This window comes from Populus alba, chromosome 10 (genome assembly GCF_005239225.2).
Source record: "Populus alba chromosome 10, ASM523922v2, whole genome shotgun sequence".
Taxonomy (NCBI): Eukaryota; Viridiplantae; Streptophyta; class Magnoliopsida; order Malpighiales; family Salicaceae; genus Populus; species Populus alba.
In genome coordinates this window covers 18,248,317-18,271,131 of record NC_133293.1, presented here as the reverse complement: position 1 = coordinate 18,271,131, position 22,815 = coordinate 18,248,317, and the positions used below count along the sequence as shown (strand labels likewise).

The 22,815-nt window shown below is 35.4% G+C and overlaps 4 protein-coding genes across 5 annotated transcripts; 3 read left to right on the top strand and 1 right to left on the bottom strand.

Moving 5' to 3' along the window:
- Positions 1-443: 443 nt before the first annotated feature.
- LOC118059641 (proline transporter 1) lies at positions 444-4,632 on the top strand. Of its 2 annotated transcripts, none has more exons than XM_035072549.2 (7): positions 444-1,291; positions 1,713-1,937; positions 2,051-2,145; positions 2,509-2,698; positions 3,413-3,537; positions 3,914-4,129; positions 4,233-4,632. In XM_035072549.2, exons 1-7 carry the CDS (start codon positions 1,183-1,185, stop codon positions 4,608-4,610), a joined length of 1,338 nt encoding a protein of 445 aa, XP_034928440.1. In that variant the 5' UTR covers positions 444-1,182; the 3' UTR covers positions 4,611-4,632. The 2 variants fall into 2 exon arrangements, with proteins under 2 accessions (XP_034928440.1, XP_034928441.1); XM_035072550.2 differs by having other exon boundaries at positions 1,175-1,316.
- A 1,074-nt stretch (positions 4,633-5,706) lies between these two features.
- LOC118059642 (uncharacterized) lies at positions 5,707-7,802 on the bottom strand. The gene is made up of 3 exons (XM_035072551.2): positions 7,644-7,802; positions 6,928-7,174; positions 5,707-5,986 (listed from the first exon to the last, which is right to left on the bottom strand). The coding sequence occupies exon 2, from the start codon at positions 7,169-7,171 to the stop codon at positions 6,938-6,940; it is 234 nt and encodes a 77-aa protein (XP_034928442.1). The 5' UTR covers positions 7,172-7,174; positions 7,644-7,802; the 3' UTR covers positions 5,707-5,986; positions 6,928-6,937.
- A 108-nt stretch (positions 7,803-7,910) lies between these two features.
- On the top strand, positions 7,911-12,241 carry LOC118059640 (syntaxin-81). Its single transcript, XM_035072548.2, has 8 exons — positions 7,911-8,133; positions 8,229-8,326; positions 8,425-8,508; positions 8,622-8,726; positions 9,207-9,350; positions 9,889-10,137; positions 10,261-10,392; positions 11,865-12,241. The coding sequence occupies exons 2-8, from the start codon at positions 8,249-8,251 to the stop codon at positions 12,006-12,008; spliced, it is 936 nt and encodes a 311-aa protein (XP_034928439.1). The 5' UTR covers positions 7,911-8,133; positions 8,229-8,248; the 3' UTR covers positions 12,009-12,241.
- A 1,280-nt stretch (positions 12,242-13,521) lies between these two features.
- On the top strand, positions 13,522-14,675 carry LOC118059638 (large ribosomal subunit protein eL33w). Its single transcript, XM_035072547.2, has 4 exons — positions 13,522-13,675; positions 13,805-13,840; positions 14,152-14,380; positions 14,470-14,675. Exons 1-4 carry the CDS (start codon positions 13,644-13,646, stop codon positions 14,509-14,511), a joined length of 339 nt encoding a protein of 112 aa, XP_034928438.1. The 5' UTR covers positions 13,522-13,643; the 3' UTR covers positions 14,512-14,675.
- The last annotated feature ends 8,140 nt before the right edge of the window (positions 14,676-22,815 follow it).

Genomic DNA, 22,815 nt, shown 5'->3' with positions numbered 1-22,815 from the left:
GCCAACATCACATCAGTGACGACAGCACTCTCGAGTTTACAAGCATCACTTCAGGGACCAGAGCATTACCACGTCTCTTCAATTTAATTTCCACCTCTCGATATTCTATTTGAATAATACTGTGATATCGAATAATTGTTTTTGGATTATTTATGCTTTACAATATATTAAGATATTTAATTTCCACTTCTCGATATTTTATTTGAATAATACTGTGATATCGAATAATTGTTTTTGGATTATTTATGCTTTACAATATATTAAGATATTTTTTTATATTGAAATTATAAAAATAAATTAAAAATTTACCAATTTAATTTTTTTTAAGTGAAAGGTTGAAACATATGTAAGAATAAAAATTATTAATATTCCAAACAATCAAGTTTAAACTTTTAATTAAAAAAGAAACATAAAAAAACCAGTGATTACAGATACTAAATTTGCAGCCACTTCACTAAATTTTTGGGTGATTTGAAGAAACTAGCTCAGTGGTATGGATCATCCAAATCTCTTTAAAAGTTGAGTGTATCCCTTACGTTTAGGCTTCTTTCAACCATTCTGTTCCAAAAGTCTACTGATGTTATCCACCAACCCGGCTCTTGTCTTCAACTTTATCTTCGGATAATTGTGATTTACCCATATTCGTTCACTCCAAAGGAACTTTTTTGCGTTGCTCTATACGCATCTACTAATAATTAATAAATCTAAAATGGTTAACTATCAATTAGTACCATGGAGATGGTGTTTTTTCGAAAATTAATTATCAATTAGCACCATGTTGATGGTGTTTTTCGAGGGGGAGGGAGCCATGGGCCAGGTTTCTCACGGGATAATAATTCTCAGAGTTTTATGGTGGCACGCATTTGAAGGAAAAAATCTGACCGATGCCACTGCCCCAGAAGGGAAAGTATAGAAAGAAGAGAAAGAGCAGCAATATTGATTCTCTCAGAGACCAAATCATTTAGGACTCAAAACAAAGTGTCCTGCTTTTCTGGCTGCGATTAGTGTTCACTCTCTGCCTCCAGATACATAATATTAATTACTACATATATAATAGAAGGCAGATACTCGTCATACAATCTGGCTGTTATACACATATCAATTCAAGAGGCAGAGGGCCAGCCGCTCTTGGCCGGAGGACAAGAAACAAGAGAGGATCCTCGCCAAGAACCAGGCTTTATAATGGAAGTCAATGGAGATGGAGCAGGGAACTCTACCAGGCCTCGAAAAGTTATTGACGAGGAAAACTCAGCAGTTGAGATTCCCGAGACTGCCCATCAGATTAGCAGTGGTTTGTTTCCCTTTCTTTTGACACGGTGAATCTTTCTTTCCATTTTTTGGGATTTTGTGTCTGTTTTTGTCCTTTTCTGGTATCTTCCACCTGCAGAGTGAAGCGGTTGTCCGCGTAAAAACATAACTCGCCTGTTCGGTTTCAATTCCTTGGGATGTTATTATGTTGATGAAGCTGTTCCTCTTTCAAAAAGAAAACATGGACTAGATGAAAATATAGAGTTCCGTGTTTTTAGTGTTTTCTGATTGATGTATAATGGCTTTTTTACACCCTTTTTCTGATTGGTTTTTTTAACGTCTGGTTTACAATTTTTTTAGGGAAGAAAATGGATTTTTGATAAAGGGTGTTTCTGGGCAGTCAATTGTATTTTTGAGTTATTGTTACTTTGAGGTCGCTTGACTTTCTGTACTGGAATTCACAGATTCATGGTTTCAAGTTGGTTTTGTCCTCACAACTGGTATCAACAGTGCCTATGTATTGGGATATTCTGGGACCATTATGGTTCCCCTGGGCTGGATACCTGGAGTACTAGGTTTGATCATAGCCACTGCAATATCATTGTATGCAAATTCTCTTATCGCCGAGCTGCATGAATTTGGAGGGAGGAGACATATCAGATACAGAGATCTTGCAGGATTTATCTATGGTATGTGAAAAACGGAAAATGAATAATGATTTATTATACATACTCTTTAAATTAGACATGTACATTAATTTATCGACATTTCTTATATTTGATGAAGGGCCCTTTTGCTGCAGGTAGGAAAGCTTATTGTTTAACCTGGGGATTGCAATATGTTAATCTTTTTATGATTAACACGGGATTCATCATTTTGGCTGGATCAGCTTTGAAGGTAACATCACATTAGGCATATTGGATTACTCTTCATTTCAAGATTTACATGCCTGGTAAAACTGGGAGTCGCTTTTGCAGTTCATTACGTTTTTTTCAGGATAATATTTTATCTTCTCCTTTCTGTCTTTTTCGTCAAAAAAGTTGTTCTCAGTTTTTCATCGAGATTTATGCATTGAGTTCTTCCTTTGTTTTACACCAATTAATTAATTAATTATGGATACAAGCTACGACCTATAAGAGGAATACTGATTTGAATTCTTCTTACTAGGTGTAAGAAGTTCATTTATATGATGATATAGGATGTTATTTCCGGGTTTTTCTTTCTTTTCTGGATTTCTGATTCTATGCATTTGGTATGCAGGCTGTCTATGCTCTTTTTAGCGATGACCATGTCATGAAACTCCCATACTTCATTGCCATTTCTGGGTTTGTATGTGCCTTGTTTGCCATGTCAATTCCCCACTTGTCTGCTCTCAGACTTTGGTTGGGAGTTTCCACGGTTTTCAGCCTGATATATATAGTTGTGGCGTTTGTGCTTTCTGTCAAGGATGGTAAGTTTACACGTGATTTTGTGGTGCCAAAGTAGTCTGTTGTTTGCTTTTCATTCCGGTAATGCCATGCACCTTGCTTCATGCATTCTTTCCCTTTTACTATTTGATTGTGTGAAGAAATGAAGGATTTCTATGAGAGGGATGTTGCAAACCTTGGTGCTGAGTCTGTAACTGCAATATGATTTCGAGTAAGATGGAAAATACATCTTTTGCACAAAGCAATTCTTTATGCAGCCAGCCAGATGTGTAAATGTATAGATAGATAGATAGATAGATAGATAGATAGATAGAGAGGGAGGTAGATGGCGATCTTCTAAGGAATCGCCACTCTCTATTCCCTCAACACGGTATACTGTCTGGCATACGCAGCAATACTAAATTTGACATACAGTTTGATACAATTATTGGTTCTCATCAAACTTGGCTGTGCGTTTTCTGTTTGTATGATTTGATTACTGTTTCCATACTTTATGTTGTCCCTAGATTGTTAGAATTAACAACTTATAGATCATATTGCTTCCTAGAGTTTCTTTTGCTAAAAAATTTTTGAATTTCATTTTCCTTCAATTTCTTACCATTATGTTTCCAGTTCTATTTGCCCACCTTAAATTTGAGTTTAGGCATAATATAGGTATTTTTTATTTTGCTTATTTTTCTAGCCCAGGCCATTGTTTCTCTAGTTCTGAATTTGCATCAATATCTGTGCTGTTATAGGAATTGAAGCACCAGCCAGGGATTACAGCATTCCAGGAACAACAAGAAGCAAAATCTTCACAACAATAGGAGCATCTGCTAATCTGGTTTTTGCATTTAATACAGGAATGCTTCCAGAAATACAGGTAAGCAAGGGATCAAGTCTGAGTTTTTCACAGAATTTGAGAGTGTTCTTTTGCCCCATCTAAATAAAAATAAAAATGATGTAATATAACTGTAGTCGGGGAATTAATGCATTTTTATTGGATATCTATTTTATATCCGGCTGTGAAGCTATTTTGCAGCCTCTTATTCTCTTGTATGGTCCGAGATTTATCGAAGTTTGACCCTTTTGTATTTGGAAACCTGTGTTCGGTAGTCATAATAGTGCATACTTCTTGAGGCTAACATTGATGGTAGTATTTTTCACAGGATGTAGGATATGTAAGGTTATTTCTTCCCTTTTCTCTTGTTTTTATGCCTCCAAAACTTACACGTCTTTTGGTGTCTAATTTGCACCAGGCAACAATAAAACAGCCCGTTGTCAGAAACATGATGAAATCACTTTACTTCCAATTCTCGGCTGGAGTTTTACCAATGTATGCAGTGACATTTATTGGATATTGGGCTTATGGATCTTCAACATCAACCTATTTGCTTAGCAGCGTCAATGGCCCCGTTTGGGTGAAGGCATTGGCCAACATCTCTGCATTCCTTCAAACAGTCATTGCTCTGCATGTAATTCATTCAAGACTCGTGCTTTCTGAAAATCTCCTTTTATCGCTATATCTTCTTCTTCTTCTTTTTGACTGCTGCGCTAACATACACCTGCTTCTTGTAGATATTCGCAAGCCCAATGTATGAGTACTTGGATACAAAGTATGGGATTAGAGGAAGTCCGTTTTCAATTCGCAACTTGTCGTTTAGGGTCGGGGTAAGAGGCGGCTACCTAACTATTAACACGCTGGTGGCAGCTCTTCTGCCTTTCCTTGGAGATTTTATGAGCCTTACTGGAGCTATAAGCACCTTCCCCCTTACATTTATTCTGGCCAACCACATGTACCTAAAAGCAAAGAAGAGCAAATTGACTTCTCTACAAAAGCTTTGGCATTGGTTCAATGTTTGTTTTTTCAGCCTTATGTCCATTGCAGCAGCAGTTTCAGCTCTGAGACTTATCGCAGTAGATTCCAAAACATACCATGTATTCGCTGATTTATAGTGAAAATTAGATTTCGATTGAATCCCACTTGATTTTGACCTTATCCGCATTTTAGTTAACATTTGATTGTTTTTGTATTTTCTTATCGCTACCTTCATAAAATGGTAATATGGATTTTTCGCAATCAACGAAGCTTCACACCTTCATCCAGACTGGTGTTTTTCGGTGTTTGCCAATTTGTATACTTTGTTGCCTGGTGTGCTGCTTGTGGCGTTTAATTTTGATAACTGCAACTTTCGATGAAATCTATTGCTCATAAATAGATTGAGAAAAACCAAAAAAAGATAAAAAAAAAAGAAAAGAACTAAGGGCTTTAGAAATCCTAAGTATAGCTTCAAAATACTCGCCAGGCGCCCTTGAAACGACAAATCTTTTCCACTGAACACCGTCTTTCACAAATTTACAACGTAATGAGGCGATGCCCAGTTCTCTGCTTAAAAAATGCAGGAGAATGGTTGCATAACATATGGTGTGATTATATGCAGAATTCATTATCCCGATTACTTGACATCCAGATCGAGTCTGCAAAAATAGATGCCAACATAAAAAAGATGGCAGAAACAGCTACATTCGACACAGCTCTACACTTCTTGAAATAGTACCTCGTTAAATATAGTATAAAAACTTCTAAACTTGTGCTCTCCATCACAGCACAGCCCGTATGTAGGTTGTAGAATCCTATAATGGAGAGTGGAACCTTGATAGGTTGTTGGTTAAAAAGGATAAGTGAAAAGAGTGCGCTTTCATTCCTCTGATTTATAAAAATTTTTGGGCAAACATCAGATTTTGCGCATCAATATCACAGCATTAACTGAAAAACGGCCTAGCACCCCAGGTGTCCTATTTCAACATCTGCCTGCATGTTGAAGAATCACATGAAGCCCCTCACCACACTGATGAAATGAACGCCATTGTTCCCATAAGAACAGTGAAGTCACAATTGGCTTTCACACACAAGACCGCAACTTCAAATGCATAACGAGCGTAAAATACATCAACTCCAGTAAGGGTGTTCCTCGCATTAACATACAGAATCTATCGAGAAATGGAGAAGGAAAAACATTATTACTGCATCAAATCATGAAGAATAATTAGGTTGACAACAAAACACTAAATGTCATAGAACGTTAGTTACTTTTGAAACTTGTCAGACAATACAAACACCAGTTATAAAATGGCCCAAAACCACACCATTTTCATCCCACATCTCATCGTTTTTTTTTTTAAGCAACATGTGTAACCTTAAAATCACTAGTTTTTGAGAAAGGATATTCCAAATAAATCAATCATGTCTTGGATTTCCTGAATCGTATGCTTCCTCTGCCTTTCTAAAAAGAAATGTTGTTTACAATCCTATTAGCCAAACTCCTTGATTGCTGCCACACAAAAGAAAAGGAACTAAATTAATCACAGAAAGTTAGTTGTAAAATTTATATCCTAGATTCAAGTCCAAACAATAACTTGTGGACTAAATGTGAACTTTAAAATAACAAAAAAGAAATGAAAAGAAGCAAAAGGGATAAAGTCAACGCTGAAGGAACAGATGCACCCCCCCCTCGAAATTAGTAAGCTTATGAGTTGAAGCAGGAAAATAAAAGACTAGTCAACGAGCAACCTATGCACTGAGCAAAGGAATACATAAAATGGGTTTAATCTTCAATCACACGAGATTGAAAAAGAGAGATGTCACACATCCAGTCACCATTCTCGTCATAATATTTGATGTCAATTTGTATTTTCTTTTATCTGCCAAGCTCAATTTTGCCTCTGGCAGCTCCACTGTAAATCCAATCCAAAGGTACGAGATTTAGTTGTCTTCCTACCTGATTAATTTTAAGGGGAAAAAATCTTTTTAAGCACCAATTGCATTTGCATATCCTCATCCTGCGATCCTTGTTACTGATTTGACACACTGTGTAAGCATAAATCAGAAAATGGCCTACGACGCACGCTTAATCTTTAGAAAGAGAAACAAAAACATTCTCAAAGCATACTGGAGGCCTTATCTAAACAATTGAATTCTTCAAAGCATATAGCCAATGATTAAAATCTACTAGTAACAAAGGCCACTGATCTCAGATTCTGGAGTTGTGTTCATGCAAACATTCTCAAATTTCTATCTCATTTCTCACGAGATCCATGTCACTTCATCATAATGAAAAAACTCAGTTTCTATCCGTTTTAGCATGTATGTTAAACAAAAAGTCCCAGCCAAGGGTAAGGGGCTAGCCCTAGTGAAGCCCATCATTACTTGACCAAAAATCTACCCATACAATCTATTACCAGCAATCACACGTAGAGATAAGTTTTAACTTACCTTAGCATCATCATCCAGACACCAGCTTTACAAAGATGCAAATGGAATTGAGTATTATAAGTGGAACTCTCATATATTGGGTCGCATAAATGAGACCGATAAGCTGGCCTTTCAAAGACTTTGTTCGTCCTACAGAGAATTCAGAGAAGCTCCATCCTCTAGGTGCAAGAAACCGATCTTCATTTAATATTGCAAATGCATTTGCAAGAAGCAGAAAGCCCTCCAATAAAGTCCACAAACCCATTTCCTAAATGATAAAGAAAGCCCAAATTAACTACAGAGAACCCAAAATTTTATGCTCAGAATCGATGGAATTCCAGAAAAAATAAAGAGGGAAGAGGTAGACAAACAGGAGACAAGTTACTCTTATGCATGTGAAAATAGGATCTCTCACTCCTTCAACTCTGTGCTGCCCTATAAATCTTATTTATGTCTACCTTTTGTTTTGATCCAAAGATAAAAGAGGCATAAGCTACCGTAGAATGACTGAGTTTTTCATCAATATAATTTCAAAGAAACTGCTTTAAAAATTCAAAGAAAAAAAATCATCAAAAAAATATCACGCATTGAACACGAAAAGATACAATGTCATCGTTGGCAGCATCAAATAAACTAATGCTTTCGAAGGTAGCAAGTTAAGCACACAAATGAAGAAGCAGATCAAATTAAGAATATGAAAACACAATATAAAAGAACCGAACTTGCAATAAAATAACCTGTGAAGGCAAAGCTGCTTCCTCTTTGATGCTTTGAATCGCTGAGCAAGTTATGCGAATGCGAACCCAAATCAGAGCGTTGAACTAAAGCAAGAAGCCTCTTCTTGTCAAGCAACTGTGAGAATTTAGATTGATTGTATCAAGGGCACGTTTGGTTAGGCAAAAATTATACAAGAGACGGGCTGTCAAATTTATTTTTTTATGATGGGCCTGAGCCCAATCAGCCTACTTATGTAAAAATTAGAGAGAGAGAGAGAGAGAGAGAGAAGCGCGTTTCGTGCAAGCGTTGTCTCTTTTGAGTCTCGATTCTTTTATCAGACTCCAATCTCTTGTCCCTCTCTCTCTCCCTCTCTCCCTCGTAATCGAAAGAATTATTCAACTTCAGTCTGATCATGATTAAAGTCCTTTGCACTTCCGTGGCTGTTATTATATGCTGCAATTCAATTTGATCCAGTTAACTTGAATTCAAATTAGTGATTGCATGATCAAGGTTAGATTTTTTTTTCCTCAAATTTGTCTTGCTTATATGTATATATGAGGTGCATTGAAGCTTTATTTTTTTTTCTGGACATTCTATGTGTGAAGGTAATTAACTGGTGGGTGGTATGGCTAAAATTAGAGACAGAACAGAGGATTTTAAAGATGCAGTAAGGCACACTGCCGTTTCCTTAGGTTACAATGAGGTAAATTTTTTTTTTTTTTTCATTTCCTCTTTCAAATTATGTTTTGCTGAGTTTTGTGTTGTGTGAATGCGAATGTGGATGTGGTTACTTTTTGACAGTCCAAACTGGCTGCCATTATGGCGTCCTTTATCATTCATAAACCACGGCAAAGGTCACCGTTTACTAAAGCTGCTCTTAAAACGGTATGTTTAATGTTTCCACTCGTGCGCTTGTTTGTGCTAATTTTGGGATGCACATAAAATTTATATTTGACTGACTAACCCTTTTTTTGGGGTTCATTTGATGTATGTATTAGCTTGAAAGCATTGGAGCTTTAGAACAATTTATGTTGAAGCATAGGAAGGATTATGTTGATCTGCATCGTACCACCGAACAGGAGAGGGATAGCATTGAACAAGAGGTACGTTATGGGGTATTATAGTCTGTCGGGTCACTGTGTCATATATAATTTGCCGACACAATAGAAATGTGCAGATCGGATAATCTTTCAAAGTGCTTGATAGAGGAAGTAGCTGTTAGTATTATTTAAGTTCTTTCATTGGTGTTGTTTCTAACCGGGTATCTTCTTTTGATGCCTGGAACTACAAGTGAGAATGTGAAATTAAAACATTAGTCCCCCAAGTGGTTGATAGATCAATGAGCCTTGGCTACGATAGATTCCTGGGTTTAATTCGATGGCATATTTACTGATTTATTGTCTTTATTATTGTGTTGAGTGTATCATAAATTCCAAGTATGTTCACTAAAGCAGCATTTGAAAATAGGCTGGATTAATGGATCCTTTTTCTTTTTTCCATTCTGTCTTCACTATTTCTATCTGTCCTTTTGCTTGATGGTATTTGTTTTTCCTCAGCATTTTCTGCAACATCGATTTCTGCAGGTTACTGCATTTATTAAAGCATGCAAAGAACAAATTGACATTCTCAAGGATAGCATAAACGATGAAGAAGCAAATACAAAGGGATGGCTTGGCATCAAGGCTGATACCTCCAACACTGATACTATAGCACACAAACATGGAGTGGTGTGTTTATTATCTTCATAATGTTTAATTGAGCTTATTCATTGCATGCTAAACTTGTCTGGGCGATAAAATATTTAGCTTACCGGAACAGTATCCTTCATTTGATCACCTTTTTCTCTTCCTAATCTCCATGGTAAAGATTGTAGTCGAAGTTTGTTATTTTATAAGATCTATTCTTCTAAACATTTAGCATAGTACAAATATTAAATCGATTAGGGGCCTCGGAACTCTAAATGTAAATCGTCACAATTCTCAGTTGTATAAGATATCATAACTACCAACAGTCGTAATGCCTCATGCACATAGTCTGACACACACCCTTTTCGTTGTTATCTTAGTTGTGTTGGCAAGAAAGTCTCTTGTCTTTGCTTAGTCTTAGTACAAATTTCATTCTTTGCAGATTCAGGATTTGCTAATAAGTTCACTTTCTATATTCAAATCCCTGCATATGAATCTCCTGTTTCTTTCAGAATGAAATGAAATCGAAGGCATTGTCTAGCTGGATTAATTAACCATTCTGCTACTTTTAAATCTGCAGGTTTTGATTTTAAGTGAGAATCTTCATTCCATCACTGCACGGTTTGATCAGCTTAGAGCCATACGCTTCCAGGATGCTATTAATAAGAGGATACCAAGGAGAAAACTTAACCGGGCTGCAAATAAAAATACAAGCTCTGTTGATTCCTCTAAAACAAACATTTTAGAGTTTAAGGAACCTGATGAAATTCAGCCGGAGCCTCTTGGAGTTCAACAGCAATTGTTGGATGATGAAACTCATGCCCTACAGGTTATAAGAAATAGCTATTGATGAGATTTTTACAGCCTTTTCCATTATCAGACTCTATGATTGTTCAGATGGGTCTTTGAGGCTTCTATAACAAGGGCTGCTTCCTGTTGGACTTGTTTGCAGGTGGAGTTGACTAGTCTTCTAGATGCAGTTCAAGAAACTGAAACTAAGATGGTAGAAATGTCTGCATTGAATCACCTCATGTCCACACATGTTCTGCAACAAGCACAACAAATAGAGCTTCTGTATGAGCAGGTCAGCTTGTCTAGCTAGAACATTTGTATTTCTTCAAACCTCCAAATATCTTTTTCAGGAAAACTAATAGTTATATGAGGCTGTGTGGTTGGGTGGGTTCTGTCAAGTTAAAATCTGCCTCGAATAACAGTTCGCACCTGCATTATGAAGAAGAAACTGTGTGCAGAATGCTCCTTTGTATTTTAAACTTGGGAAAAAAGGAAATATCCTATTGAAAATGAATTTTTGGTTCATATTTCTCTTGTGTGTGATTGCATTCAGGTTGTCTGATCTAAGCTAATAGTATATCAATTAATTTCCAGGCTACTGGATAACTCCAATGCTTTGAGTACTGCAGAGCCTCTGCATCCATTGCAGTAGAGTGATTTCTTGATTGGATGGGTTAGGTGCCAAACATTGAGTAAAATTGATTCTTTAACCAATGAACTGCCAGTTGAAACTACCAGATTGGTCTGCAATCACATCAGAATTCTCTGATTGCATTGCTGAAATTCCTAAATAGCTTCTCCAACCTTTTGGGAAAGGATCTTTCACCTCCCCAGTTACTTTGCATTCCAAAGAACAAATATAAAGTGCAATTATCTTTTTAACCCCCATAATTGAAAATCCTTGCCACACTATTGGGCATTGAAAAAAAAAAACACAGGACCTTTTGATGCCAGAAGACCAAACAGGAAAATACTTAGGCTTGAGTTATACAAATCAGTTAGTTTCTACTTCAGAATAGATATTTTCTTATTCGGTGATATTGAGTTTAAATAGGCTTATGCAGAATCCAGGTTGATTTAGGATCCACATGGCTGGAGGCTGACTGGCTGCTGTTAATAGTGATGTGACATGTGTGCTGTGTACCAAGTTTTCTTTTCACTTTTCAGATCATGATTTTCTTCAATTGCTGTTGCATATATCGAGTTGCTGTTTCAAGGTTAATACTTAGCACATTTTAATAGCAAAACTTGATTAAACTCTTTTTGAGATATCAAGGATCCTGGAACTATGTTGTCAAATGTGATGAGATTAATTACAGCAGTGTATAGAAGAATTCCTACTCAGACAAATTCTTATTTGCTAAATATTCTCAGTTTTGTTTTTAAAATGAAGTTATGTTTTGATGCCACAATTCTGATGTTGTTCTATGATTAAAACAAATTTGTGAAGTAGTAATTTCTCTTCAATCAAGTCTCCAATACTGCTAATATCCTTGTTAATTCTGATTTCGGATTATGAATTTTGCTGCTGCTGCAAATACCTGAGCAGATCAAACCTTGTTCTCTGCCACATGTGTAATATTGCATTTTTTTTTTTTTTTACCATTTCATCTCAAAAAAAAAAAAAGGAAAAAGGAAAAGGTAAAAGATTGCCTTGTCTTTTGGACTTCCTATTTAATTGCTAATCAACTGAAAGGGCTTTCTTTTTCGCTCTTTGATTTGTAATCCGTTCTCACACCTTCCTTTTTTTATGTCTTACTATAGGCAGTTGAAGCTACAAAGAACGTAGAGCTTGGAAACAAAGAGTTGTCGCAGGCAGTACAGCGGAATAGCAGTAGCAGGACTTTTCTCTTGCTTTTCCTTTTTGTGCTTACTTTTTCAATCCTCTTTCTAGATTGGTATAGCTGAGCTTCTCATAGTCCATGTTTGCAAGTACAGTTTTTCTTGTAGATTTGATTGCAGTAGGGGGGGAGGGGGGGAGTTATTATCAACATGTGAGCAAATTTATTTGAGATTGCGTTTTCATTGCTGGAATCAAATCTCTCCGTTTCTTACTGAAATAGAGGCATGCATTTCTAGGCCTGTGAGAATTTGTTAAGGTACCATTATTTTTCATTTAAGGCTATGGTTTGGTTTTTTTATATTGGAAAATCTCATTCAGCTAGGATTAATAAGATAACTTGTCAAATTAAAGCAATGAATGTGTGGAGTTAAGTTGAAAGCTAAGGCTATGCTGGAAGTTTCATCATATTCTTCGTGATTGCACTTCAAATGAATAAAGCATGGACCCAAACTGTTCTTTTTTCTCTCTTTTTTTCCTCTAGCATGAGACCTGTGATTTCTTTCCTGACTCCCCTCCCTTTTCCCGCTCAAATTTGACCTTGTTTGTTTCCGCGGTTGGGTTTAGGTAATGTTAAAAATAAATCTGTGATTTTGGAATACAGGGTTGATGTTTTTCCTAAAACCTTCATGTTTTCTATGATCTGTCACTGCCGTAGACCATATTGTAGCGGTCGCTATGAACAAAAGCATCACTCTCGACCGCTACAATATAGTCTACGGCAGCTAGCTGGTTTTGGCAATCCTTAAAGAGCCTCAATTCTTCCTCTTTTGCCAGAGAGAAATGAGAGTATAAATTTGGATACTTGGCTTTGAGTGCTTTAATTCCATCATGACCATGAATTTCTCCGGCAACTATGTAAATTATTGTATCAAAAGAACATTCCATTGCCTCAAGAAACACTGCAGTCTCTCTTGGACTCCTGGGGCACAACCCTTTAAGTCGCTGCTTTGTGCTATTGATAGTTTCCTTCTTCCAGATTTTTTTAACTCGGACTGAAACCAGTGGAAGCAAGGATGTCTTTTTTCGTATCTGGAATTGGTACTGCTTGGTTAGTAAAATTTAGCAAAGTGAACACGTTTTGGTCATGTCATATATATATATGGCACATCAAATGAAGAACTATGAATGGTCCACCGTCATTCTTGAGTCTGTTGACCAACTTCTTTCCTAGCTTTTCAATTTCTTTTGTAAACCTTAGTCCTCCATACACTGTATAACAACGAAAGTCTTTGGATTGCAAAGGCAACACCTCTTAAAATTCTAAGTATATATTTGGATTATAGTATAGGGTGCTTTTTAAAATAGTTTTTTTTTTTTTTTTTTTGCTAGAAAATACTTTAAAATATTTTTTCTTATTTTTAAAAAACATCTAAAAATATTTTTAAAGAACACTGAACATACTCTAAAACAAGAGAAAAAAAATTATTATACAAGGACGTCTCTTCAAAGAACAAAAGGACCAGTAGTATTACTTCAGCAACTGATATTTTTCACGGGCCTGTGCTGAATGAAATTTATAGTGGGCTTGCGGCCCAACTAAAGTATACGCTTATAGTCCACCAGAACGGTCTATGAACTCTCCTTGCTCTATATAAACAAATTAAATCGGCAGCAGCGGCAGCAGGAGCTAGGGTTTAAGGTACCCGTCTCGGTGTCAGCCACTTGTTTTTGCGAGAGAGCTTGGACTCGCGGGATTGAAAATGGTGAAGGGACGTCAAGGAGAGCGAGTCAGGTCTGCGATCTATACTTGCATCCTCTACATTATACATATATGTTTTAAAAAAGACGAGGATCGCTTTTTCATTTTTTTTTTAAGCTATAATTGCTTTAATGCCTATTACTTTCTCTGTTTCTTGTATAGGCTTTATGTTCGGGGAACAATCTTGGGTTATAAGAGGTAACAACTAACAACTGAGCTTCCTTTAGTACTCTGATTTCAATTTGTCTGGTAATAACTAAGCTTGACTTTAGTACTTTTGAGTTTCCACATCTTGGTGGCAGTACAAGTTTTCGTTTTTATTGATGAAATATATCAATATGTGTATCAATTTTAATTGACTAATTAGTGGAACTGATTTATTAGATTTATTGCGAGTAATTTAATTCTTTTGTGCGAGTGTCAGCGAATGAATAGTCTGACAAGAAATGAAATTGAGTCTGGATTTTGTGTGCTAGTTTCGAGATTAAAATATTATTCTTTGTTACTAGGTCGAAGTCCAACCAATATCCAAACACATCACTGGTCCAAGTTGAGGGAGTCAACACCAAGGAAGAGGTTGCATGGTATGCTGGGAAGCGTATGGCATACATCTACAAGGCCAAGGTGAAGAAGAATGGAACCCACTATCGCTGCATCTGGGGCAAGGTCACCAGGCCTCATGGTAACAGCGGTGTAGTGAGAGCCAAGTTCAAATCCAATCTACCTCCAAAGTCAATGGTATTGTTAAAAAAAATAGCTATTGTGATTGATGTGTCACAGTTTATGCCTATTTGGCTATGTTTAATTAATTTTTGGCTCATTTGCAGGGAGCTCGAGTGCGGGTTTTCATGTATCCCAGCAATATCTGAGGTACAGTTTGCTTTATATAGTCAGTCATTACTGGTGGGTAGTTTAGGTTTAGCTTCTCATGCCTCTGAGTGCTTTCTTTATCGAGGACTGTTTATGGTTGTAGTGAGGCTCTTTCTTTTGTCCGGATCTTGTGATTTTTAATTGAATTTTGGCTCTTAAGATCTGATGGATGGAAAGTGGAGTCAATTTACTATTACATCAAAGCACTCTTCTTGCTTTTTCTGTTCTGCTGCTAGGTTACCTCGGGAATTTTATGAATGTTGTGTTGCTTAATCATCCATCACCTTCGTGCAGTATTTTAACTTGTATTTTTTAAATAATTGGCGTTGTTCTTTTTTTCTTTTCTGCTTCCATTGGGTCAGCTATAGAGCTATGATCAGCGTGGATCTGTTTTTTGACCTGAGATGCGGTACAACCCCCAAAGCGATGGTTTTTAATGATAGGAAATTGGGAATAGCCCTTCCTTTTTTAGGAGCCTCGTTTTTTTTCCTGCACATATGCATGTCTAGGATGGTGTCTCCCTTGTGGACCTTTGTATATCTTTAGCATCTTGGGCTGCTATGGAACTGTTCTGATGAGGATTGTCACCCCGAAGTTTATGGACTCCGAGCTGTTGTTTCTGTCTTACGACATCCTAATATCTCAGCCCATGTTCGGGAAACACCGAAAGCGCTGAGTTATGCTTTTATTTTTTCAAATACATATTATAGTTTATTAGCTGTATAATAATTTTTATATATTTCAATTAATGACTAAACAATTTTTATATTAAATATTGTAACTTTGCTATTGGATTTTTAAAAAATACAACTAGCCCACCACCGTCCTTTTTCTCCTCAAATCTTGCAATCTAAACCCAACAAATGCTCTTTATTGAAGCACCAATTTAGCCGCCACCTGAACGCAACAAATCCCTTTCAATTGTTCTTCTCTAAGAGCACCCTGACCTTCAAAGCACTAGAATTCCACCGAATTGCTTATGGTGTCCTGCTACAGTTGATAAGGAAGAACATTAGAATATGAGCATTTAATCACCACCCAGATTAAGATTTTGCACCTGTAAACAGGTAATTTCATGATTGGGATTGCTATCCAATTTTCTTCAGGAAGCGATCCAGTGAAATTGTTCATGAGAATCAACGTCTTCAATTTCCTTATTCTAAATCTCGCGGAACCAATCTTGTTAGTGATTAAAAGACAGCTTCCCATTCTGGCCAAGATTAATGAAGTGTTTCCTTAAACTTGAAGCGTTTAAGGTTTTTTGAAGAATCACCTACAAATTCTGGGATTGAACCGTGCAACTAGTTTGGAAAGAGATTGATTAGTTTTATGTTTTTCAAATCTGAAAAACTAGTCTCTCCCCAGGGAGGTTGTTGACTGAAAGATAAAGTTATTGTAATTTAAGACTCCTTTTTAGGTTTTCAGAAAAAAGTTGGGGAGAGATATCGTGTCTTTACATCGACGAGATTGTGGAGCTTGACGTCCGAGCGCCAGGGCTTTGAGAAGGGAGAGAAATTTTTAATATGACTCTGAGAGAATAAGCTGCTGGTAGCTTTAATATGACTTTAGGTGGATTACTTTAGACTAATTTTCTCAATAGATTGATGAAGGTGAGATTCAAATTTATGATCATATCCATTTTTCTTCATCAGAGTTTTCATTCATCCATGATCCTGTTGCTACTTCACCTCTAATCTTTAGCAGTTATGCAATCCAGATTGATGTTTACTAGTTTTTGTTATGTTTCTAACCGAGGCTACCACCCTAGTAGGAAAGATGCTATAACAAAAATGTACTCTAAACTTTATTTTAAAATAATAAGAAGAAAAAAATCTTCCGTCAGGTTCAGGGATGTAAAGTGTAAACACGCAGTTTATCGTATTGCATTCATCGAGGAAACGTCTACTTTTGCACACAAATTATGCATGATTAAGCTAGCTTAACGGCTACAATTGACTAGAGCGCGGCATCTGAGAGTATGGGTGGAGTAAAGTATGTATAAGCAAATACAAGTGCTGTGGATGTTTGATAACATGCCCAACGAGTCTCTATCACGTTCTGTATGATAATTCGTAAAAGTTTTACTCAAATTAAATACGATAGGTCGCCGTATAATCTATCTATCCAGGATTTTTTATAGGAGGCATAGTATAATTTTGGGACTGATGGAGTAGTTGATATGTAGGCCAGAAGCTAAAAAAAATTCAATTGATAGAAAAGGGTAGATTGCTAATTAATGGGAAAGTACCCATTGGCATTGAAGAGGCTAGTTAATTAGCCGGGAAGTAGGCTAATTACCGTCAGGAATTTCTTTAGCAGCGGGAATCAGACTGGTGAAACATGGAATGGATTCAGTAATTTTTGCTTTTTTTTTTTTTTTTTGTCCGTGTATTTTGAAGTCAACTTTCCTTTTTTATTAGTTTTTGATACGGTATGCATGTCCTTGATAATACATTCATAAAAAATCTACCACTTATAAACTCTTGTCACCCGATTGATTATACGTATGAAGAAACATTTTTTTAACGAGAGATTTTTTTTTTCGGTGGAATTGAATATAATTTCTCATTTTTTTCACAATTATAGATTGGATATCATAAAAAATTTCGTGCAATAGCTAACAAGTGTTTGCATTTTTAACTCATATCTACTCGCCAGCTATATTGCACCTGCTCGACTACAAGTTGGATAATTTTTCTTTGGTTAGTGTAAAAAAATGATGTTCATTCCATGTAGATGTATCATAAGGAAAGGGAGAAAAATCCTCGCAGCAAGTCGGAGGCTTGATTGAATCAATTAAATATGTTGCATTTATTTTAATAAGATGATTAAAAAAAGAGGATGACATAGGATAAAATTATAGGGGAAAAAAAATAATAAAACAACAAGAGATCCAGGCGTATTCTAGCAAACATGCCTCCTTCATTCAAAAAGAGATTTGTTCAATATTCAAGCCTTTTTTGTTTATTTTATTTGCAATGAAGGACGAAGATGAAACAAAAATCTTTAATATAAAAAAAAACAGTAAAAATACAAGAATTTAAGTCAATGTATGTTAACTTGTTAAATCTGCAACCTTGAAGATGAGACATTGACAATCCCGTAGAAAAAAGAATGAAAATCAAATTTAATATAAAAACAAAATAAATTATTCACGGATGAAATTAAATAGTAAAGTCAAATAGTGAAATGAAAAAAAAAAAAATATATATAAATTAAAAGAATGAAGATAAATATTTAAATAATAATTTTGGATATTTTTACTATGCGTGGAAAAAGAAAAAGTTAAGAAGGCCCTTGGAAGAGATATATGAAAATTTTGTTTTTAAAAATAATTTATAGGCTGCACTGAGCTACAAAAGTCAAATATCAATACACCTTTAATAGATTTTACAAAAACTGATTGGTAACGATAAGAAAAACTACTATACCCTCAGGGAAGGCCTACAAAACGAAGGGCAAAATAGAAATTTTACCGTAGTAACCCACATTAACTTGTGCAATCCCAGCGACGGAGGCCTCAGTACGAGTCTGCCATAGACGTCTTCGCATCGGCTGACTAATGGGCTAACTACTGGAATCTGCAATTAATTCCATGGAATAGATTCAATAATTTTTGCCTTTTCTTTTCTTTTTTTGTCTGTGTATTTTGAAGTCAACTTTCCTTTTTTATTAGGTTTTTGATACGGTATGCATGTCCTTGATGATACATCCATAAAAAATCTATCACTTACAAACTCTTGTCACGCGATTGATTGTACATATAGAGAGATTCTACACCGAAACAGAGAGAGAGAGAGAGAGAGAGGAGGGGTATTAGAGAAAATTAAAGAAACATTTTTTTAACGAGAGATTTTTTTTTTCTGGGTGGAATTGAATATAATTTCTCATTTTTTTTCACAATTATAGATTGGATATCATAAAAAATTCCGTGCAATAGCTAACCAGTATTTGCATTTTTAACTCATATCTATTCGCCAGCTATATTGCACCTGCTCGACTACAAGTTGGATAATTTTTCTTTGGTTAGTGTAAAAAAATGATGTCATTCCATGTAGATGTATCATAAGGAAAGGGAGAAAAATCCACGCAGCAAGTCGGAGGCTTGATTGAATCAATTAAATATGTTGCATTTATTTTAATAAAATGATAAAAAAAAAATAATAGAAGGATTAAGAAAAGAGGATGACAAAGGATAAAATTATAGGGGGGAAAAACAATAAAACAAAAGGAGATCCAGGCGTGTTCTAGCAAAAATGCCTCCTTCATTCAAAAAGAGATTTGTTCAATAATCAAGCCTTTTTTTGTTTATTTTATTTGCAACAAAGGACGAAAATGAAATAAAAAATTTCAATATAAAAAAAACATGAAAATACAAAAATTTAAGTCAATGTATGTTAACTTATTAAATCTGCAACCTTGAAAATGAGACATTGACAACCTCGTAAAAAAAAGAAATTGATATAAAAATAAAATAAATTATATATGGATGAAATTGAATAGCAAAGTTAAATAGTGAAATGAAAAAAAAAAAAATTATAAATTAAAAGAACGGAGGTAAAGATTGAAACAAGAAATTTTGATATTTTTACTATGCATGTAAAAAGAAAAAGTTAAGAAGGCCCTTGGAAGAAACACATGAAAATTTTGTTTTTAAAAATAATTTATAGGCTGCACTGAGCTAAAAAAGTCAAATATCAATACACCTTTAATAGATTTTACAAAAACTGATTTGTAACGATAAAAAAAACTACTATACCCTCAAGGAAGGCCTGCAAAACGAAGGGCAAAATAGAAATTTTACCGTAGCAACCCACATTAACTTGTGAAATCCCAGCGATGGAGGCCTCAGTACGAGTCTGCCATAAACGTCTTCGCATCGGCTGACTAATGGGCTAACTACTGGAATCTGCAATTAATTCCATGGCAGTGTAGATTGCTTTGCTAACTTGAAGACCTTTATCCTCTACTAACTTTCCTTTTTCCTCTTTCAACTTCACCATAAGGTCAAGAAGACCCCACCAATGACCAATCGCATGCTCGAACCGAGTCCTTAGCATGGCACTTGCTATCTGCTCCCATAGCCCGCGCACCAGAAGCCTACGACGGTTGACGTCACAAGATTATTTAAGATTTAGGTAACAACGGTGGTTTAAAATAATTTTTATTTAAAAATATATTAAAATAAATTTTTTATTTTAAAAAATTATATTTAATATCAATACATCAATTGTATTTCAAACATGTAATAAATAGATAGAATGGGTTCCACCTATGAATAACCGAAACCTACCTAAGCCGAGCATGCTCAATTCTCTATGCATGACCCCCAAAATTCTTCCCCATGCCCAGAACTTTCGCAACAAATGGGCCAGAGACTCTCGTAAACACGCTCATTATTCAAATCGTTTTAATTAGTTAGGCTGCTGTTTGGACCGACACTTGTAATGTGTCTGGCACGTCGCTGTGCCGAGCATTTATTAAAAAAAAAAAATTGAATGGTTTTGATTTGTTAATATTAAAAATTAAAAATATTTTATTTTAATATATTTATAAATAAAAAAAGACATTAAACAACAGCTGATATATTAACAAACACTGCCTACCTTGCAGCCATGACGAGTTGACTAATACATCTCCGTCTAGTCTCCAAGACGTGTTGATTTTGTCGTATCTCACAGAATACTCCAATTATTTGGAATCGTACCTTCCAATGGATCTCAAACACGTATGTATACCAGCTTCGTGTGATTGAAAAGTAAATGCCTAATTTTAGGTGCAAATTTCTTGTTTTTTTTTATAATTTTTTCAAATACATACAAAATAAAGGTCCGAGTACCGATGGTGCTTTCGCCTCCAACCTGCCTGTAATTCTATGTTCCTTGTTGGTCTCCGATAGTGAACTTTTCAACACTGACGCTTGAAAAAAGAAATTGGCATGGCTAGTTTTTCTATATATATTTTTTTATTATTATTAATATGAATACCGGATGAGTATATATATATCTTAACTAATCCTATAATTTTTTAGATTTATAAGATTCGAATTAAAAAATCTCAGAAAATATATATAAAATCTAACTAGTTGAGTTATATTCTTAGAATTTTTAATTTTTTTTTTTTTTAGTTTAACCTGGGTGTCCGGGCTAGCTTGCGCGTACCTCGACTAATTCTACGAGCCTTGAAGTTAACAACCATGTAAGCCTTCAGGGGCCATCATATGAGCAACTTAAGGCTCGAACTTGAGATCACAGAGGGAACAAATCTCTTGATTCTAAGTTCTTATCACTGAGCCACCACCTAGATGGTTGATTAATTTTCTTTTCTAATTTGAAGGGAGGGGTCTGTTACTTAATAAATGTTAAAATATTGATTTAAAATTTTAATTTCCTGGCATTAGACGAACGAAGAAGCTCTTGATGATCTCTTAATTTATCTTGGAGTTACACGAGTTTAAAGAAGAAAAGGGAAACCCCCATTTATACTCCCTGGCGTTATCCACATAGAACAGAACACTTGTTCAATAGACTACAAAAACACCATTTTTAAATAAATATAACATTTTTTTATTAAATATTTCAAATAAAACGACCCGTACTTAGAATTCCTGATGTATCAGAAATTAAACGAGAAATCAAATTGTTTGGAGACCCAAATAAGAATTAGTTTGTAAATCCAGTTCGATTTTTTTCTAGATAAAAATAAAATAAAGACAGGGTTTGTCTAGATTGTAAAACTGGTTTATACAATAAAATAAATTAATGAACACATGTCGTATAAAAACTATTATATTTTTTTCATAGACATGAAAGCATGTGTATCATATCTTTGCTAGAGTCTTAACATAATATTGTTGTAGTGTTTGCTTTTAAAATTATATTTTATTTATAAATATATTAAAATAATTTTTAAAAAATTTGTTAATAACAGCAAATTAAAACAATATAGAAATATTAATTTAAAAGTAAAAAAAATAAAATAAAAATATTTTTTCCTAAAACCTTTTTGAAATGTAAAAATAACGAGCTCGAAATTTAGATCAAGTATTAATTGTGCATAAAGATGCCCCCTCACTAGGAAATTAATGATAAAATTCAAGCTTGAAACCTCATTCCAGATGAATATTTTTTTTACAACCTGAACAGACTCATCCAAGATTATTTTTTTTAAGTCTAAACCGGTTTTTAGTTGTAATGTCCTCAATTTAGAAATTTCTTAAAAAAATAATTCTTAATTAATACAGTACTGTTCTCATTATGCATGACCTGCTCGATGACAAATTGAATATATTTTATAAAGAAAGTTAAATAGCTTGAGGTTTTTACTGTAGTTTTAGACATATTATTAGAGGTGTTCATGGTTCGGTTCGGTTCGGCTTAGACTCAAAAAACCAACCGAACTGAATTACATTAATTTTGTGAAATATTAACCGAACCGGACCGAAAACCGGTTCAAACCGAACTGGTCCGGTTCGGTTAAATCCGGTTTTCTTGGCAAAAAACCGGGAAACCCGGACCCTGACCCGCCAACCCAAAAATCCACCCGGTCCTTTGGCTCTCTCATCCAAACCTTAGCAACCAAATCTGAATCCGTCGTTGAAATCTACAAGAAAGACCTGGAAGAATTCAAATCTGGCTTGAAAAATGAATATGTCATTCTCCGCGATGTCGCTTCACACACCATCCATGATCTCCCCGCTTCCTTCGAGGCCAGCGTTGCTGTCGATTAAGAGTATATCAAGGGGTGATGCTCGTTTGGGGAAACCTGGCTGGATTTTCATATTTGCTCTTGTGAACATGAATAGGTACCACTGGGTTTCTTGAACAAAAAACACAATTCAAATGTTTGCTATCCCTGGAGCCAAGAAAACATCTAAACCAAATCTCTCTATATACATATCTGATACATCCATTATCAAGTTGAACAAATAGAGGAGGCCAGGGCTTTGCTTGTTAAACGTTTTAACATAGATGGTGGTGCAGAAAGTAGGAAAGTGCAGAAACTGGAAAAGGAATATTGTGAATTAATTGAGGAAGATTGAGATTTTATTTGGGAAGATGAGATGCAGATGGGAAGGAGGCGGCTTTTTTTAGATGAGATGCAGATGGGACGGGTCAACCGGTTAGGTTACCTATTTATACCATAATTTTTTGCTAATTGTTTACTGGGTCCGGTTCGGTTTGATCCGGTTTCTGGTTCAAAACCAAAACCGAACCGGACCTGCTAAAATTTATGGTTTTAAAAATCGATTTAATCAGTTTTTCATTTCGGTTCGGTTTTTTCAGTTAATTTTTCTTTGGTTT

Bases quoted from the DNA above. Each gene is read 5' to 3' on its own strand.
- LOC118059638 (XM_035072547.2), top strand. From the start codon at position 13,644: ATGGTGAAGGGACGTCAAGGAGAGCGAGTCAG. The intron at 13,841-14,151 runs GTAACAACTAAC...CTTTGTTACTAG, and splicing joins ACAATCTTGGGTTATAAGAG to GTCGAAGTCCAACCAATATC. The intron at 14,381-14,469 runs GTATTGTTAAAA...GCTCATTTGCAG, and splicing joins ATCTACCTCCAAAGTCAATG to GGAGCTCGAGTGCGGGTTTT.
- LOC118059642 (XM_035072551.2), bottom strand. From the start codon at position 7,171: ATGGGTTTGTGGACTTTATTGGAGGGCTTTCTGCTTCTTGCAAATGCA.
- LOC118059640 (XM_035072548.2), top strand. From the start codon at position 8,249: ATGGCTAAAATTAGAGACAGAACAGAGGATTTTAAAGATGCAGTAAGG. The intron at 10,138-10,260 runs GTTATAAGAAAT...ACTTGTTTGCAG, and splicing joins ATGAAACTCATGCCCTACAG to GTGGAGTTGACTAGTCTTCT. The intron at 10,393-11,864 runs GTCAGCTTGTCT...GTCTTACTATAG, and splicing joins TAGAGCTTCTGTATGAGCAG to GCAGTTGAAGCTACAAAGAA.
- LOC118059641 (XM_035072549.2), top strand. From the start codon at position 1,183: ATGGAAGTCAATGGAGATGGAGCAGGGAACTCTACCAGGCCTCGAAAA. The intron at 2,699-3,412 runs GTAAGTTTACAC...GTGCTGTTATAG, and splicing joins TGTGCTTTCTGTCAAGGATG to GAATTGAAGCACCAGCCAGG. The intron at 3,538-3,913 runs GTAAGCAAGGGA...AATTTGCACCAG, and splicing joins GAATGCTTCCAGAAATACAG to GCAACAATAAAACAGCCCGT.